Genomic DNA, 17,461 nt, shown 5'->3' on the forward strand with positions numbered 1-17,461 from the left:
TAAATGATCATTGAGGTTTCAGGTTTTAGGAGTTGTCCTGGCTTCCTCCCCAGCAGGGGCCTACTTGGGTCTCTACTCACACTACGGGATCGTCGACTGGAAGGTGGAAATGCTTAGGGTAGGTCAGGTGGCCTGGCTCACAGTGGCGATTCAGAATGAGTCCTTCTTGGGCTCTCCTGACATGGACACGAAGTGGCCACCTGCCCAGCTGTCCACTTCCAGGTAGTCCTCCCTGCCCCACCCAAGAGCACCGGCCTCGCGTTCCTCCTCTAGCTACGAGCTCTGTCGTTCTCCCCTCGGGGGCTTTACCCACATTCCTGAGACCATCTTGGATATTGGGAAGACCCAGGGCACATCACCCCAGGCTTCGGGCAGTGGGTGAAGTGAGGTGACCGCCCTCCCCCCGGGAATTGTTTGGGCCCCAGGAGGCAGCCCCAGGCAGGCCGCGCCTGCAGCCCGGGTGGGACGCCGTCCTCCCGGCCCCCCTTCCTCTCCGCGGTGGCCCGGGGGCGGACGGACGCGGTGGCGCCCATCCTGGCCCCCGTGCGGTTTCCCGGCGAGGCCCGAGGAGGTGGTGGAGCGGGAGGGGAGAGGGAGGAGCGCGCGGGGCGCCGGCGGGGAGGACTAGCCGTGGGTTGGGGGAGCAGGAGCGGCGGGCCTGGCGGAGGAGCAGCAGCGGCGCGTGGGGTGGGGGCTGGGGGGAGAGGAGGGGGGAGCGGAGGAGCCCCGGGGGAGAATGGGGGCGGAGCAGCTGTGGGAGATGGAAGGCGTCGCAGCGGGCCTGGGACCGGAGCAGAAGGGGGCGGGGCCGAGGGCGGGGCCGGGGCGGGGCCGGAGAGCGCCCCGCCCATCGCCGCCGGGCTGCGCCGAGGAACGAAGATGGCCGGGCGCACCGCGGGAACTGAAGAGTCGCCGGCAGCAGCGGCAGCGGCAGTTCTCGAGTTGTGACTCCACGAGCGGCAGCGAGCGGAGCGAGCGGAGCGGAGCGGGCCGGCTGCGCAGACGGCGACGCGCCGGACCGGCGAGCGTCGGGTGGGCGCCGGTTCACCGGCGCCGGGCGGAGGATGCACCGGGCGCGGCGGGCGGCTCCCCGCAGCCGCCCCCGCGCCTCGGGCGCCGGGCCTTAGTGCTGGCTGAGGAGGCGGCGCGCGCGGGGCGGCCGGGCGGCGGCGGCGGCGGCGGGGCCCGCGCCGTCATGCCGTGGCTGAGCGGCGGCCGCCGGCGGCGGCGGGTACCGACGCGCGAGGCCCCGCGGGAGCCGCCGTCGTCCGTGCAGTCCCCGCGGGAACCGCCGCAGCCCGCGACCCCCGTCGTGGTCCCCGTGTCCGCGGCGCCCTCCGCGATCCCTCTGCGGGCCCGGGAGAGCTCCGAGCTGCCGCTGCCCGCCGGCTGGGAGGAGGCGCGCGACTACGACGGCCGCGTCTTTTACATCGACCACAACACGCGCCAGACGTCGTGGATCGACCCCCGAGACCGGTAAGGGCGCGGGCGGGGGCGCGGGCCCCGGGCCCCCCGTCCCGGACGCCCGGTTCCTCGGGTTCTGGGAGAGGCTCGGGGACGCGGGGAGGTCTCCGGGTCTGGGCGACGAACGGGGAGCCCACACGCCCCCATCTGCGGGGCTCTGGCCGAGGATCGAGGCGCCTCCTCTCCCGGCTCCGAGCCCCGCAACGCGGAGCCGCAGCCTCCTCCCGGTCCTCGCCGCGGCGGACACACTGACTGGGTTCCCTCACGTCACCCGCTGACCGGCGCCTGGGAGCTGGGCGCCTGGAATTTCCTCTCCCGGGGCTGACGGATGGCCCTCTTTTCCTTTTTCCGCCGCGGCCTCGCCCATCGCTGCCGGGCCTGTGCGGCCCACCACCCCCGGCTGTGGCCCCACAGGCACTCCGGCCCCCGCGGTGGCCCGCGGTGGCCAGATGAGCTGTCACCTTGGAGCACGAACGTGCGCCCTAGCTTGGCGGTGTGGGCTCCTTGTCTGGCGGGCTCAGCCTCGTTTCCGTCCGAAGACTGCGGCCAGTCGGGACAGCCTCCGGGGTTCCCAGTCCCGTGCGAGTGGCGAGAGCCTCTTCCCAAACCGGGATGGTTAGTGTACTCTGTAGCGCCTTAAACATTGAGTTAAAATTCTGATTGAAACAGCCTTGTGTATTGTGGCCAGAATGGATTATGATTAGACCCAGATGCTTTTGGAAAAATCGAAAAACAAGAGTTGGATTTTGGGTTTCCTCTTTGTGCAAGATATGAACAGGGCACGACGTTATCTTATTATTTATGTAAATAAATCCCATGCAGTAAAAAACGGATTCTTGCCTTTAATTGTGTTCATGTAACGAGGATGCTTTTCTTCAGCTCTTTCAATGGTTCAGCAGCGTTTGGAGGGAGGCATTTTTCGTGGGATTGGGAATTCTGTTGAACCTGAGTGTTTCCAGTGGTTATGTGATATCTTGTCCTGTTTGGACCAACTCCTGTCCATTGCTTGGGTGCCAGAAAGGAAATATACTCCAGGTTTCCCAGTGATTTTAAGACTTGAAAAGGCCAAGAGTGGTGACATTGTGCCTGCTTCCTCCTACCTGCGCAGGAAAGGCAGCGCTGCATGGCACTAGCGTTTGAAAATAAACGTTGGAGGAGGGAAGCTGCTGAATTATTGTTTGAATATTTCTCTGGGTTCAGATAGAGAAAAACAAAACCAAGCAAAACAAAGCAAAAGGCTTGTGCTTCCCTGACACTCGCTCTGAACACTGCAGACTCTGAACTCAGAAACTTAGATAATGCTGGCGCAGTTTTATGGGTTAAAAGGATGCTTAGTTATTTTGAAAATCAGGTGAGATCATATTATAATTTTAACCAAAGGCCAGAGCCACAGCTGTTTGATCAAGCCTTGGATGGTTCTGGAATTGCTAGAACTGCTTGGAATGTGGTGCCCTTTTATGCTGTATGTGTGTTAAAAACCCAAACAACTGGAAAATGAACCAATTAAAAATACCGTTTTGCTTAGAAAAGGCTAAGGCTCATTTTATGAGGGTAATATAAACCAGTTGTGGTTACATTGGAGTGGGGATTCACGATGAAACGTGGAAATGTAAGAATTTCCCTCTTTATGGTATGACCCAGGACATAGGTAAGCAGATCCTACACAAGTCAGCGTGTGGAACCCTCCTTTCCGTTCATTTCATGCACGTTTCCTGTGTCTCTCCTTCCAGAAATGTGTTACCCAATGACATTCTCCCCATTTGCAGACATCGCTTGTGTGAGAGATTTCTCAAAAGTCTTGTTTCCAGCGCTCGCCTCGGCAGCACATATACTAAAAAGCCTTGTTTCTAGTGCTAAAAGTGTCGTTTGAGCGAACAAAAGTGGATATTTTACATTTTTTTGTAAAGTAAAAACATGTGTATACTTTTATGAGACATTGTTTTTATAGTGAGTGAAAATTCAGCAGGGGACAGCTTGCACTTCAGCTCCCATAATACCTTGCCCGAAATATGTATGGAATGTTCGGCAAGCCACAAACATTTAAGGGGAGTCTCTGAAGGGTGTAAATGGTGTAATAGTCATTCTTCTCCTTCTTCTTTCAAAACAGAACCCTTGCCGATCTTTATAGGTGACCGGGTATCCTTTAAAGTTGCAATTGTTTTGTTATGTGGAGAAAACTGTGTTGGAGCATGTTTTCCCCATGTGCATCTGACAGTTAAAACCCCTTTTGAGTCGCCTTTGATTCACACAATCAGAAAACAGTGTTCAAGGCATGAGGACCCCCCCCCCCGCCCCAAACAGCTTCCCAAAGAGAGAACTGACAGGAGAAAGGCACACAAATAGGGTTTTAAAGAAAATGAAAAATGAAATGGAAATTATGGAGGAATTTCAGTGTAGTAGGTTAGGTGCACATTGTTGCTGACCTAAAACACTTCATATATAATTTAGCGTGAACTGGAACAGCATAAAATAGACTGCTGCAAGCAAAGTAACCAAGGGCCAAGGGTGGTAAACAATCTCTTCTAGAGTTTTCTATTCATTCCATTCATTGTTGTATTTAACAGCATTTGATATTGCCAGCTCAGGGCGTGCTGGTGAATTATTGTAGCTGGACTTTCTTTTTCAAGTCACAACAAAGGGGTTGCAAGCCTAAGGAAACATCTTTACAGATGTGGCTATAAACATCCCACTATTTTCAAAACAGGATTCTTTCAGTTTGATGATCAACCCGCCTTAGGTTTAAGTTTACTACCCCTGCAGATCAGCACTGTGAGTATAACTTTCATAGTTTTTGGGATTGGACCCAAAAACTTTCTTAAAAAACAGTGAATTCACCATTTCTGTGGCTGGTCGTTTCTGTGGGTGAGTCTTATGTGGTTTACATGAGTGGCACATATGTGTACTACATATATTAACTCAGAGTTCAATGACCACTTTATAAAAAGGTATTTACCATTTAGGCGGAAAATATGGGAAGAACTTTTTTGCTTCCTTTGGAAAAATTCAGTGCCTTCTATGGTTGTGTATATGCACACGTACACTTCCTTCGGGGTGCTGTTGGTATTATCCTGTAGATGGACTGGGAGGTTGAAACTTTGTTCTGTTTGCCTTAGCTCATTCATTTTTATTTTTTATTATTTATATATATATATATTTTAATCCTCACCTGAGGATATGTTTATTGATTATTGCCTTCTAGAGGGAGAGAGGAAAGGGGGTGCAAGAGAGAGAAAGAGAGACTGCGAGTGAGAGAGGAGAGAGAAGTATCGATATGAGAGAGAAACATCAATTGCTTGTTCAGCCCTGACTGGGGATTGAACCTGCAACCTAGGGATGTACCCTGCCCTCAAATCGAACCCACAACCTTTTGGTGTATGGGACAATGCTCCAACCAACGGAACCACCTGGCCAGGACTCTCTGGCTCAGTTCTTATTCCACACTACTGGAAATGCCAAGTGTGAGCAGCTGCAGGATGGGGACCATATCACATCTGAGGTCAAAGCAGAGGGTAAATGATCGTGATGCTGGTGGAAGGCCCAGATGATACCGTGGCAGGGGCTGTTAGGGACCCATTTGTGCACCTGGTAGATTTGACGCGCATCACATAAAGGAATTCTGTGGCATGTTAAAAGTCCTCTGGACAGGCTATTGCTTTAAGGAGAAAGCAGTCCTTGGTTCGGGAATTTGCCAGGTTGGAGCCCCACCGATCAGAGCCAGATGACTCATTGATTGCCCCCTTATTAAGTATTAATTAATAAGATGTTTACTGTATTTACCACACCGAGTCTATTTTGGGATCTTAGAAACTCTCGGATAAACAAGTAACGATTTCTCCATTTTCTACTTACAGGTAGTGTTCATATGAACACGGGGGACGGTCTTGATTTTAAGGACACAGGGGTGGGACCCTAGAAGAAAGTTCTTCCACTTAGAAGATCAACAGTCACTTCTTGGTCTGTTCTTGGTCTAATATCTTTCCTTTTCTTTCCTTCCTTTTCTTTTTTAAGTGAATGGAAAAGTCATTCATTTCCAAAAATAGCTCCCGGATGTTTGGAAATCTCTAAGTTTCCTTTTCTCCCCTTTCACTCTGATTTTGGAAGTGGAAATAATGTGCTTCACCTTCTCTGGTAGGTTCTACTTCAGGAGCCCTTGGGTCAAGTGACCTGTTAAAGGTCACCTGGTGAGCCTGGCAAAGCTGCTTCTCGCCCAGGTCCTTTGGCTAATGTTGGCTGTGTTTCCAACAAATTCAAATACAGTCAATGTGAGGGAATAAAAGCAGAGTTAGCTTCTACTGAGTCCAGTTATTCCCCTTTAAATCCAGTAAAATGAGGAACTATTTACAGCGGATCTTGGTCTCCTACGTGCTGGGGTGGTAGATGGAGACTTGGTCTGGGAGATAAGAGACAAAGAAAATGAAGACAAAGCTAGTTACCAGGTGCTGTTATCAGCTGCCTCCGGCTTCCAGGAAATGGAGGGAGGGCTCACTTGAGCCTGGGGCGATCTTTATTCTCCTCCATCCTCCCCTCGATTTAGGGTTTTTTGTGCTTTCTCAGCTCCGGAGAAGAACAGTGGAAATGTGAGAAAAGTACTGGAGATGAGGAAGTGCTGGGTGTGTTCAGAGTAAACGAGGGGTCGGGGAGTTTGTCCCAGAGTCCTTGAAAGGGAGGTAAGACTTGCGCAAGACCACACATAACTGAGAACCCCACAGCGCTGGGGGTGGAAGAGCTAGGGCTGTCCTGTTTAAACTCCTCGTTTCTCACTTGAGGGCCACAGTCAAAGGGTGCGTCCTTCTGGGAGTTGGAAGGACAGGGACTTGCGCTTTGCCATCTGACCAGGAACTTCCACTATGCCACCCAACTGCCCAGCACCTACTCTCTCCCTCCCTCCCTCCCCTCACTGTTGCACAGCCTCTCCATGTCATGCACTCGCCCACGGTTCGGGACTCCATGGTGTGCACCAGCAGACAGGCCCCTGCCTCCATGGGGCTTACAGGGCGCTGGTGTCTTTCTCCCTGAGGCCTCACCATGCCGTTGCTGCCTCCCAGTTTCCCCCGCTGGAATCCCTTGGGTCTGTGGCGATGGTGGACATATGTGGAGTGCTTACCACGTGCCAAGTGCTCTAGGCATGTGCGTGGACGCTTTTACTGAAAGCCCACAACGGCCGCCCAAGTGTAGGTGGACAGGTGATGAGACCAGGCCAAGGGAGGGCGACTTCGTAAGTAACCTTGCTTCCCGTAGCCAGTGAGGGGCAGCATCTGTCCATCCGCAGAGTTCGGCCCTCCCTTGGCCACATAGATCTCTGCCCCCTGCACGGTGTTATACCCACCGGTTATTTTGACCTCGCATTCATTGTTGATATTTTACCCCTCCCTCCGGTAGGGAGAATAATGGCCCCCCAAGGATGTCCTTGTCCCGGTCTCTGAAACCTGTTAATAAGTTACCTTCCATGGCAAATAACATTTGTAGATGGGATTAAGTTAGGAATTTCGACATGAGATGATTATCCTGGATTATCTGGTGGGCCCAGTGTAATCACAAGGGTCTTTACAAGAGGGAGACCGGAGGGTCAAAGTCGGAAGAAGACATGTGACAGCAGAAGCAGATGTTGGGAGTCATGTGGCCGTGAGGCACGGATGCAGGCAGCCTCGAGCAGCTGGAAGAGGCGAGGACCTAGATTCTTCCCTTGAGTTTGGAGATGGTACCCAGCCCTACTGACCCCTCCATGTAGCCGAATAACGCTGCTTTCAGACTTTGGACCTCCAGGGCTGTGAGATAACACGTGGGTGATGTTTGAAGCCACTCGGTTCGTAGCAATTTGTTACAGCAGCAACGGGCAACTAATGCACTCCATGCGATGGTTTCCTGGTGAGCGTGGAAGCATCTGGGCAGCCTGGTGTCTTTGGTAACGGCCCCATTAGCTGATGCTTGTTGCGTGCTTAGGGGGCATCTTACTAAGCATTTTATATCCATGTCTCCCTGGCTCCTCACAGCACCCCTAGGGGTCCTCCCTTCTTGTGGGCTGAGCCTGGAGTCTTGCTCGCATTAGGCACCGAGTGAGATCTGATGAGCTAGCCTAACACGGGACGGTGGGTGGGGTGGATTTCCTACAGAAGAGGCCAGTTGGACACTGTCAGCGGTTTTCACAGATGGTGATGGGCCTGAGCTGGAGAGATCCGGGGCACTAGGCCTGGAAGAGGTGGGGATGATGTCAGGGGAATTGTGAAGGCAGCAAGAAGTGCCTGGGAGTCAGCTGATGCTTGAAGGGAAGGCAGGTGGGATCAGAAGGGGGCCAAGGGAATCTTGCTGGCACCTTAGGAGGAGCTGAGACTTACCAGTGGGCAACCCGAAGGCTGCCTATTGACCCCACTCATAAAGCTTCACTGTTTTGGCCGCTGCTGTTGGTTGTGTGTGTTCAGGGACCTGGTTACATAGGGAAGTGTGTTGAGTTGCTCGCCTTACCGTATTGCTGATGGGCAGTGTCCTAAGATGTGGCCAGACGTGGGCAGGTGTTGCTCTAGAGCACAGCACTCAGCCTCAACGCATGATATTTGGGGCTGGATAATTCTTTGTTGCAGGGCTGTTCTGTGTAGTGGATGATGTTTAGCGGCATCCAAGGTCTCTATGCATAGATGCCAGGAGCACACCCCTCCAAGTTACGATATCCGCACCTGCCTTCAGACATTGCTCAGTGTCCGCTTAGGGGGCAGTACAGCCTGGTTGCAAACCTCGAACTACTTTTGTCCACTTGGTTACAGCGATTCAGCTTTAGGAGCTGAGTTGGTTTCAAGCGGATTGACATGACAGTTTCTGAGCTGTGACAAAGGAGAGGGGAAGACCGCAAAGGCCTGATTTGCGTGTCTCCATGAAGAATGGATGTGAAACGTACTTAAGTGAAACACCCTGAATTTACTATACCACAACAAATAGTAATACCAGCATATGGAACTTTGGGGCTGTATTGTAGTACGAGTGTGATCTTCAATTTTGAGAATGTTCTCAATTGATAGGTTGTTCCTGGATGGCAGGTGTATACACATGCATGGTGGACCAGAAGAAAATGAATCTGTGAAAGCTGCAATGTTCTGCAGCAGCCCAGAGCGCCAGCCTGGCCTTCTGAGTGTGTGTGTGGGGGCTGGGTAGGTGGCAGGGTGGGGGGAGCGGTCTGCCTGAGATGCCCCCAGACATTCCGGTTCCTTCTGTGCACGAAGGAGCCGTGCGAGGATTGCCTCCACCTTTGTCCAGAAGCCCTAGAAGGACAGGGCAGGGGTGCCTTGAAAGGCTGCTTGTGGAGCTGTGGAATCACCAGCGTTTCCCGTCTGGAGGGGCCTTTTTATGTCCTTAAAGCTCAAGGGGCTGAGGGAGAGATGGAAGGGGGAAGGGAGCTAGCCAGCTCCTGGGGGACAGGCCCTGCAGTCCATGGGGTGGGTCAGGAGTCAGACTGGAGGTCTTCTGAGTGCCCCTGCACCCTAGCCCCAGTGCCACCAGGGGACAGAGCACGGCCAGGCCAAGCACGTTTCCAGGCCATGTGGAGCTCCGGCAGGATACCAGGTAGCCATTGTGGGAGATGGATTCTTTTTGCCTCTGGGAGCTCCGCTTGTGGGAAGCCCCGGTGCGGGGGAGCCCTGAGTGTGTGGGTGGACTGGGTTTGCCCTGAAAATGATCACCATCTCTTTGAAACAATTGAGGTAGAACTCACATATCATAGAATGTACCGTTTAAAAAATACACAATGTAGTGGTTTTCAATACATTCCCAAGGTTGTGCAACCATTGCCACTATCTAGTTCCGGAACATTTTGATCATCCCAGAGAGGAACCTTGTGCCCATGAGCGGTCACTCCCCAGCTCCCCGAGCTCCTGGCAGCCACTCCTCTGTTCTCTGGCTTTATAGATTCGCCTGTTCTGGAGCTTTTTGCATCAGTGGGGTCATACAGTCTGTGGCCTTGTGTCTGGCTTAGCCCACTCAGCACACTGTTTTCGAGGTTTATCTGTGTCGCAGCATGGATCACGCTCCATTTCTTTCCCTTGCCAAGCGCTGCTCCCCTGTGCGGCGAGAGCACATTTGGAAGCCGCCCCGAGGTGCCCTCCCTGTTGAGGCGTTCCCTGCAGAATACAGGAAATAGCTATGTCTTGGATTCCGTTATGTCAACTCCCAACTGTTTTACTCACAGAAAAATGACCATTCATATGTTTACAATGTCAGAATATAAACATGACCTCGTGGACTCGATGGAAAAAACGAGATCTGGGCTGGCCACGGTCAGCTGTCTGCTCTGTTCATAGGCTGCTGGCTCCGGCTCCTTGATAATCAGGACCGGGCCTTCCTGCTGGGGCAGTCGGTGCCCAGTCGACCCGGCCCGGGAGCTTCAGGTATCCTGGTGTCCTCTGCCCTCGGGGCCCAGGCCGCCCTGTATTTTAAGCTCCCCTGGGGATTGCAGTGTGCAGCCAAGAGTCACAACCGTTTTGTGCCAGCCAGGGCTAGTGGAAAAGTGATATAGGATGTGTTGGCGTTTAACCAAATTGGAGTTGGAAATCTATTAAAATGAGAGGCTTTATGAGTTGATTGATTTTTTTTTTCTCTGCAGAATGGGCAAAGGTGGTTATTTGTTTATTTTTCAAGGACAAGGTGCCCTTGTTCTGTGGACCAGCTGGACGAACCTGCCTTAGGGTCGTGGCTGTCATTTATCCAACTGGGCCTCCTTCGGAGCTCCTTGAGCTTCGCTTTCTTCCCATAGACACTGGGGCCCACGTGGGCTGTGGCAAAGTCCCGTGAGGGAGGGGGGCAGTGCGCAGAGCCTGGATCCCACACACCGCACATGCCACACACCGTGGCAGCCCCAGCCACAAGGCGGCTTGAATGGTTCACATGTAGGACACCACATTGCAGCCGGGTTAGAAAGCCACTGCTCTGGGGGACAGAGATGAGGAAGTCCATGGCGTGTGCAGGCGCAGAAGGGGCTGGGTGTGTGTGCCTTAAGAGGGAGGAATGAGTGTCTGTATTCAGATTTGTTTGTGTCTCTGTTTGGGGGATGTGGTGGGAATGGGGGAGATGGGGCCAGGGGTGCGCAATAGATCATTTTATCCTTTTTGCTTTTTAAACCATGTGACTACGTGAACTTTTCAAAGAATTAAATGAAAAAAAAATCGGCACGGGAGAACAGGGTGGTATTATCCATGTGAATTTAGGAAGCCCTTGCTGTTGCTGCTGCTGCTGCTCCTCCACCCCCCACTGCCCCTTCCTGCATGGAACTCTGTCACCTGCAGGTAAATTTCACAGGCAAGTTGTTATTCCCTAACTTGAGCTTTGAGTACACTGGGTTTCTAAGGGTCATGTTAACAATTCAATACAGTGTAACAATGTTAATTGTAGGTGGATATTTTCAATTTGTCACTGTGCATTTGGAATCTCAATATTGTAACAAAAACTTACTGCATACTACATGAGAACTGCTTATCCCATCCTTTTTTGAAACTTTTCTGTGCCCTTTTTTTTTTCCCCTGGGTCTTCGGGAATTTTTGGAAGTGGCAGTTATATTGGGACAGGTGGGCATGCTTGAGCAAAGCCTGTGAAGGTCTGGAATGGGGGAGTTATGGGCTTCCCGGCCCAAGATGACTGGCAGACCTTGCTTGTAGGTCAGAGGCCCGGCCAGGGGCACGTCCCGCTGGTCTGCCGGGCTTCGATCTCCAGGACGGGGCCTGACATTGGGAGAGCAGGTCAGGGATGATCTGGCTGCAGTGCTCATATTCACACCCTCCCCTCCATTTTCTTCTGTGCTGAAATGTCCTCCGTGCACACTGGCCGACTTCTAAGAAAGAATTAAAGTTTTTAAAGAGGAGGTGATGCGGTCCTAATAGTAGGTGCTTACAAAGCCCGTTGTACTCGTCTATGGAGCTTAATGCACTGCATGTGACTGATCAACCAAGGGACGCAGAGCAAGCATTATGGTGAGTTGCTCGGCATCATGGTGTCCAAAGAACTGCTTTGAGTTTTCTTTGCAACCAGCTGTGCTCGTCTCCTGCAGACCTCACTGTCAGTCCTCGGTTGGCGCTGCACTCCAGTGCAGATGTGCTTGGAACTGACTGTGGGCGCCCTTTAAAATGCTCAGGTCCACTGGGACCTGGGGTATTGTTTCTATTACACAGGGACCCATTGAAGCATTCTTGACATATGAGAACGACACCATGCTTTGTGTCCTTGTAGTCCAGGGGTGTCCAACGTTTTGGCATCTGTGGGCCACACTGGGAGAAGAAGAGTTGTCTTGGGCCACACACAGTAAATACATTGTGACACGTAATCACACACAACAAATCCCATCATGTTTTAGGTAAACTTACGATGTTGTGTTGGGCTGCATTCACAGCCATCCTGGCCTGCATGCAGCCCATGGGCCGCAGTTGAGACACCCATGTTAGTCCCTCCTCTGCACCTCTATCTAACTATATGTGCATAAACCTAGACTTCTGTTCTGGGGTTTTACACGAATGGGATTACACTACTAATGTTTTTACTGTGACTTGCCAGTTTCACTGAACAATATGTCCAGGTGCTCTTTCCACCCTCAGAATACAGAGAGCTATGGCATGCTGACTAGTTAACAATACTATAGTGTATATTTGAAAGATCCTAAAGAAATAGATTTTAGGGGTTATCATCACAAGCAAAGCATTTTTGTGTCTCTGTGTGGTGATAGATGTTAACAAACTTATTGTGGTGATCATTTTGCAGTATATACATATATCAAATCATGCTGTACACCTGACATGAAAATGGTGTTACATGTCAATTACATGTCAATTTAAAAAAAGAAGAAAATAGAATCCACAGAGCTACCACTATTCTTTTTATTTTTATTTATTAAAAAAGGTTTTAAAAATATATTGATTTTCGACAGACAGGGAGAGGGAGACAGACAGACAGACAGACATTGATATGGGAGAGAAACATCGATTGGTTGCCTCCCGTTTGTGCCCTGACTGGAGATCGAACCTGCAGCCTTATGGTGTATGGGACGATGTACCAACCAACTGAGCCATACAAGCAAGGGCTACCACCATTCTTTTTTAAAATGTATTTTTACTGAAGTCAAATTCACATAACAGAATTACTCATTTTAAAGTGAACAATTCCATGACTTTCAGTACAGTCACAGTGGTTCGCAGCTACCCCCTCTGTGTAGTTCCCAAACACTTTCTTCACTCCAAAAGGAAGCCCCGTACCCGTTAGCAGTCACGCCCCACCCTCCTCCCCCAGCCCCTGACCACCAGCGGTCTGCCCTCTGTCTCTGTGGATTTGCCCGATCTGGACATTTCATGTAAATGGAATCGCACAATGTATGTGGCCATTTTGTGTCGCGCTTCTTTCACTCAGCATCATGTTTTTGAGGTTCATCCACGCTGTAGGGATCTGGTTTTGTGCTTCTGCTTTTGGTTTAGTGCAGGGGACACACCATCTTGTGATCCTAACTGAGGGCAGCTGTGCGAACTTTGCCCATAGAAGCAGCCGGCACCCTTTAAGACAAATGAATTGAGCATCAAAGGGAAGACATCAACTTAATTTAGCTTTTAGTTTGTGACTTTGAGAAAGAGAGAACTCTAACACATTTCATGTTTCTTTCTGAAATGAGGGACAGGAAGCCAAAAAACGAATGTGTGGTGAGACACGAATGCTGCGATGGAGCATAAAAAACATTAAGCTCACCTAGGCCTTTTCCTCAAGGAGGAGAGAAGGCAGGCCAGAGGCAAAAGACCTACAGAAAATAGTACCCCAAGGAGGGGGGCGGGTCAGCCCTGGAGTCAGGATGGGAGGGTTGGCCCCTACCACCTGCACCATGCCGCCACGCAAGTCCCTGAATTTCTTGGTGGCTAGATTTCCTCCCATGTACTATGAGAACGACAATGCTTATCATCAGTCGATGAACCAGTTTTTGAGTGGAAACTCTTTCCCAAATGATCATGATGGCCGACCCCAGAGGGCCTTAGGACAAGGTTTTCCAGAAAGCAACCCAGGGGCTCAGTCCAGTCTACCATGTGTTTATGTATAGCCTGCAAGATGAGAATGGCTTTCCATTTTTAAATGGTTGAATAAGAATCCAAAGAAGAGTAGTAAGTATTTTGTGAAAGTTATGTGAAACCCCAGTTTCAGTGTTGGTAAATAAAGTTTTATTGGAGCACGGCCACGCTTGCGTGTTTATTGTCTGTGGCTGCTTTTGTACTGCAAGGACAAAGTTGAGTCACCGAACAGGGACCCTGTGGCTGCAAAGCTGAAAATATTTACCATCTCGCCTTTTAAGAAAACAGTTGCTGACCCCCGATCTTAGGGAAATACGGGGTCTAATCAAGGTAACCATTGGTCAGTGGGGGTGGATGGGATGTGGGGTTCAGGATAAGATCCCAGAGGGAAGTCTGACCAACAAGAGAGAGGGGGCTCAGAATCATAAGAGCCAGTGGGGGCCAGTGGGGGGGCTGTTGTTAGTCAGGGAATCCTCAGGAGAAATTCCTCGCCATCCCCCCCCCCCAAAAAAAAAAGATGTTGCATGGGTCTAAGACATTCAGGGGAAGTTAGATCACTTAAATAACACGCAAATTAAGACTACTTTATATAATAAGGCAGGAAAATAACCACTTTTTAGAAAGATTTTCATTAAAAATACAGTTCGTTCTGGGGATCTGATTGTGAATATTGGTCCTGTATACGTGACAGCTGCCAAGAGAGTAGATGTTAAGTGTTCTCACTGCAAAAAAAAAAAATAAATGACAATTATGTGATGTGATGCAAGTATTAGCTAATTATAGTGGTAATCGTATTGCAACAAATAAGTGTATTAAATCAACACATTGTATCCCTTAAACGTACACAGTGTTGTATGTCAGTTGTATACTTGTATCTCACTAAAGCTAAACAAATACACAGTTAAAAGTTATGGTTTAATGCTACAAAGAGTTTTAGTTGCCGGGAGAATTTGGGTGTAGGACAATTTGGAACAGGAAATGTGTGTGTGGTGGCTATATTTCGTTCTTGTTCTTTTAGCAGTTGAACTGTGTACCTGAAGAACATGTCTTTAGAGAAGATTTAGATATGCTCTTGGTATGCCCATATAATGTCCCACTTACAGACGGATGTTTTTCATTATTGTTTAAAGGAAAAGTGGCGGATAGTTGCTTTTGAATGGTTGGGTGGTTTGGGATCTGAAACGATGCAGCTCCAGCACACAGGGGCCAGCTCCGCGGGGTTTTCTCACGTTGTGACTTTTCTTCGGAAGCACTGCGACACCATTTTGTATGCTTCAGGAGGCATCTCAGGGAGATCGCTCTGTGCTGGCTTTGGCTCAGGTCGATCCCAAATTGTCATGTCATTAATCTCACTATTAAAAGCTGAGGCACCAGAAATCAAGCCCTCCCCCCTCCAATATTATAAACCTCCAAAATGTCACCATGCAGATGGCATATTGACAAAAATGTCAAGGATTACCAAAAATAGCTTCTTGAGTTCACATGTACTCAGGGGAGAAGTACGGAGTAGCATTTGCATTTTAAGTGCTACCATGGTGGCCAGAACCAATAATTCCTGTTGGAGCAACTCCCAACCCTCAGCTCTATCTCGGGGCTTCAGACATACTTTCAATTTTTAAATAAGAACTCATGTACTTATCATACCTTTGGAATTATTAATAGAGAGCATTCTTTTTCTTCTGCCATGTATCCCCCAGCTCCTTTAAAAATATGGATCACCATACAGTTTTATATAAACATGTAACCAATAAAATACTTGTTTTTCCTGAGTCATTGTCAACAACTCAGTTCTAAATCTAGTGCCAGCTCAGTAAATATTTGGAGTCCAAAGTCTGCATTTCCTTCAGATGGGCTAATTTTTATCTTGTTAAGTAAAGTAGAGAAACATATCACTGGCTTTTCATCTGTTTCAGGGTGGCCAGCAGCCGCTCTTTCAGTGGGTGGAGCGGATGCCATCCCTTTTTGCGCCATTCAAAATAATACCCTAGCATGTCACTTCGGGGACAGATGGCTACTTTGTTTTTTTTAAATCCGTTTTGGAGTTCTAAAACCCTGTGAATTAATCCCAGCCAGGTGGTGGGGTAGGAGCAAGAGCTAACCTTGGGTCCCACCACAGGCGGTCAGTGTCAGTGGAGAGGCGGGGGGTGTGGGGCGCTGTGTAAGCGAAACAGCTCGATGCGTCTGTGTCTTCCTGCTCTTTCACGCGGTCTCCCGTGTTTCAGGGGCGTTTGGTTGCTTTGCCTCTCTCCACCCGGAGCTAAAGAAGGTGCCTCGGCATGTTCCAGAATACTGAAATAAATGAAAATTGGGAAATTTTCTGTGAAGCAGACCAATGCCGTAGTGGTACGACAGACGTATGAGTTACTGGAATTGGTGTTGGGAAGCAGTTGGCTGGTACTGTTGGCAAAGCTGGGAGGTGTTAAGAAGCGGTTGAAGTTTTTTTTTTTCCCCTCTTACCAAAAAAGCAGTCCTACATTAGAGTTCCTGTTCTTGTACTAATTAATGGGTTTCCAAGAAACCGAAGTTCAGTTCTTTTTCCCTCCCGTGAAAGTAAAGGTGGGACAGAAGTGTGACCTTTAGGCCATCGAACTTTTGAGTTAGCTCTTACATTTACTGGAAAGAGAGGCTCAAAGGCAGAACTCTCCACAAGAAAGAAGGAGAAATTGCTGGAGAGAGAGCGTTCACTGTAGTACAGTTCGTTTATAAAGGAGCAAAGGAATCCCGCAGCGGGCTTGCTGAGTGAAACGAGGGCTCCCCATCTCTGATCGATATTAGTAAGGCCAGATCGTTGAACTACCTCCAGGGACCATCTGCGGTGAACAGAATTGGAGCATCACAGGCCCGAAGCCACAGGCGCTGTTTCTGTTTCAAGCCGGGCCTTGCTCATCAGGCTCCCACAGGACTCACAGACTAAATGGCGACCGTCAGTAGTCAGGCGTCCTGGTCCTTTCTGCCCAATGACACCTCTAACCATGGGTTGTTAGCCAGCTCAGGGTTCCCTCGTCCATTCTTTGTTGAGCTGGTCCTGCCTACAGCTTCGCCTACCCCTTTGGCCCTTGTTGTTTCTCATAAAAGTCTGTCAGCGTGTGCCCTGACTGGGTATTTGTGACCAGCACGGCATGGATCCTTGATAATGGAGGACAGCTCTCTCATTTGGTTTGTGCTCATCTTTGCGGACTGAACTGTGGGCCCCTCCGTCATTCTGGGAGCGTGATTTTGAGTTCACGTAACCTCCTGGTTATGTTGCCCTTGCAGGCCTCATGGCTGGGATTGCCTTCATTGTTGTGAATGTTACATACCTATTTCTGCTGTTCTGCAATGCACAGGTTGTTTTTCAGAGACAGGATGGGGCAGCATGCCATACCCTTGACCCTCCTTACCCATGGTTCGCGTTGCGTCAGGTAAGTCTCTGAGGTCTCAGCCACAGAAGTGCTCTCATTTTTATAAAAATTTCAGGTTACATGCTCTCCAGTCCTACATGCATGTAAGATTCACCTGGGGAGCTATGCATGTGCATGTGTACACACACCTACATATATACCCCACCCTACCCCAGGAGATTCTGATCAGCAGGGCCCAGGTAGCCCCCTGATACCCGTTTCCCCACATTTTTTATTTTTTGATTTTAGAGAGAGAGAGACAAAGGAAGGTGGGGGGTGGAGAGAGACAGAGACAGACAGACAGACATTGATTTCCTGTTCTACTTACTGATGCAGTCATTGGTTGAGTCTTGTATGCGCCCTGACTGGGGATCGAACCCGCAACCTTGGCGTATCAGGATGATGCTCTAACCAACTGAGCTACCCGGCCAGGGGCCTAATTTCCTCCCATCTTTAAAGATTGAGATAAAATTCAATAACATAGAGTGAACCACTAACCATGTGAAATGGTTAATTCAGTGGCATTTAGTGCATTCAGTGTTGTGTAACTACCACCTCCATCTAGTTCCAAAATAGTTTCACCACTGAAAAGAAAAGAAAACCTTGTAC

General features: G+C 50.0%; 1 protein-coding gene across 6 annotated transcripts in view; it reads left to right on the forward strand.

The window, feature by feature from the left end:
• The first annotated feature begins 862 nt into the window (after positions 1 to 862).
• The window catches only part of WWC3 (WWC family member 3), a 99,506-nt gene continuing 82,907 nt past the window's right edge, over positions 863 to 17,461 (forward strand). For all 6 annotated transcript variants that reach the window (XM_036016280.1, XM_036016281.1, XM_036016283.1 and 3 more), the window contains exon 1: positions 863 to 1,476. In XM_036016280.1, coding sequence (XP_035872173.1) covers positions 1,196 to 1,476 — 281 coding nt within the window. In that variant the 5' untranslated portion in view covers positions 863 to 1,195. The remainder of the gene's footprint in view (positions 1,477 to 17,461) is intronic.

This window comes from Phyllostomus discolor, chromosome X (assembly GCF_004126475.2).
Source record: "Phyllostomus discolor isolate MPI-MPIP mPhyDis1 chromosome X, mPhyDis1.pri.v3, whole genome shotgun sequence".
In the NCBI taxonomy this organism is placed as follows: Eukaryota; Metazoa; Chordata; class Mammalia; order Chiroptera; family Phyllostomidae; genus Phyllostomus; species Phyllostomus discolor.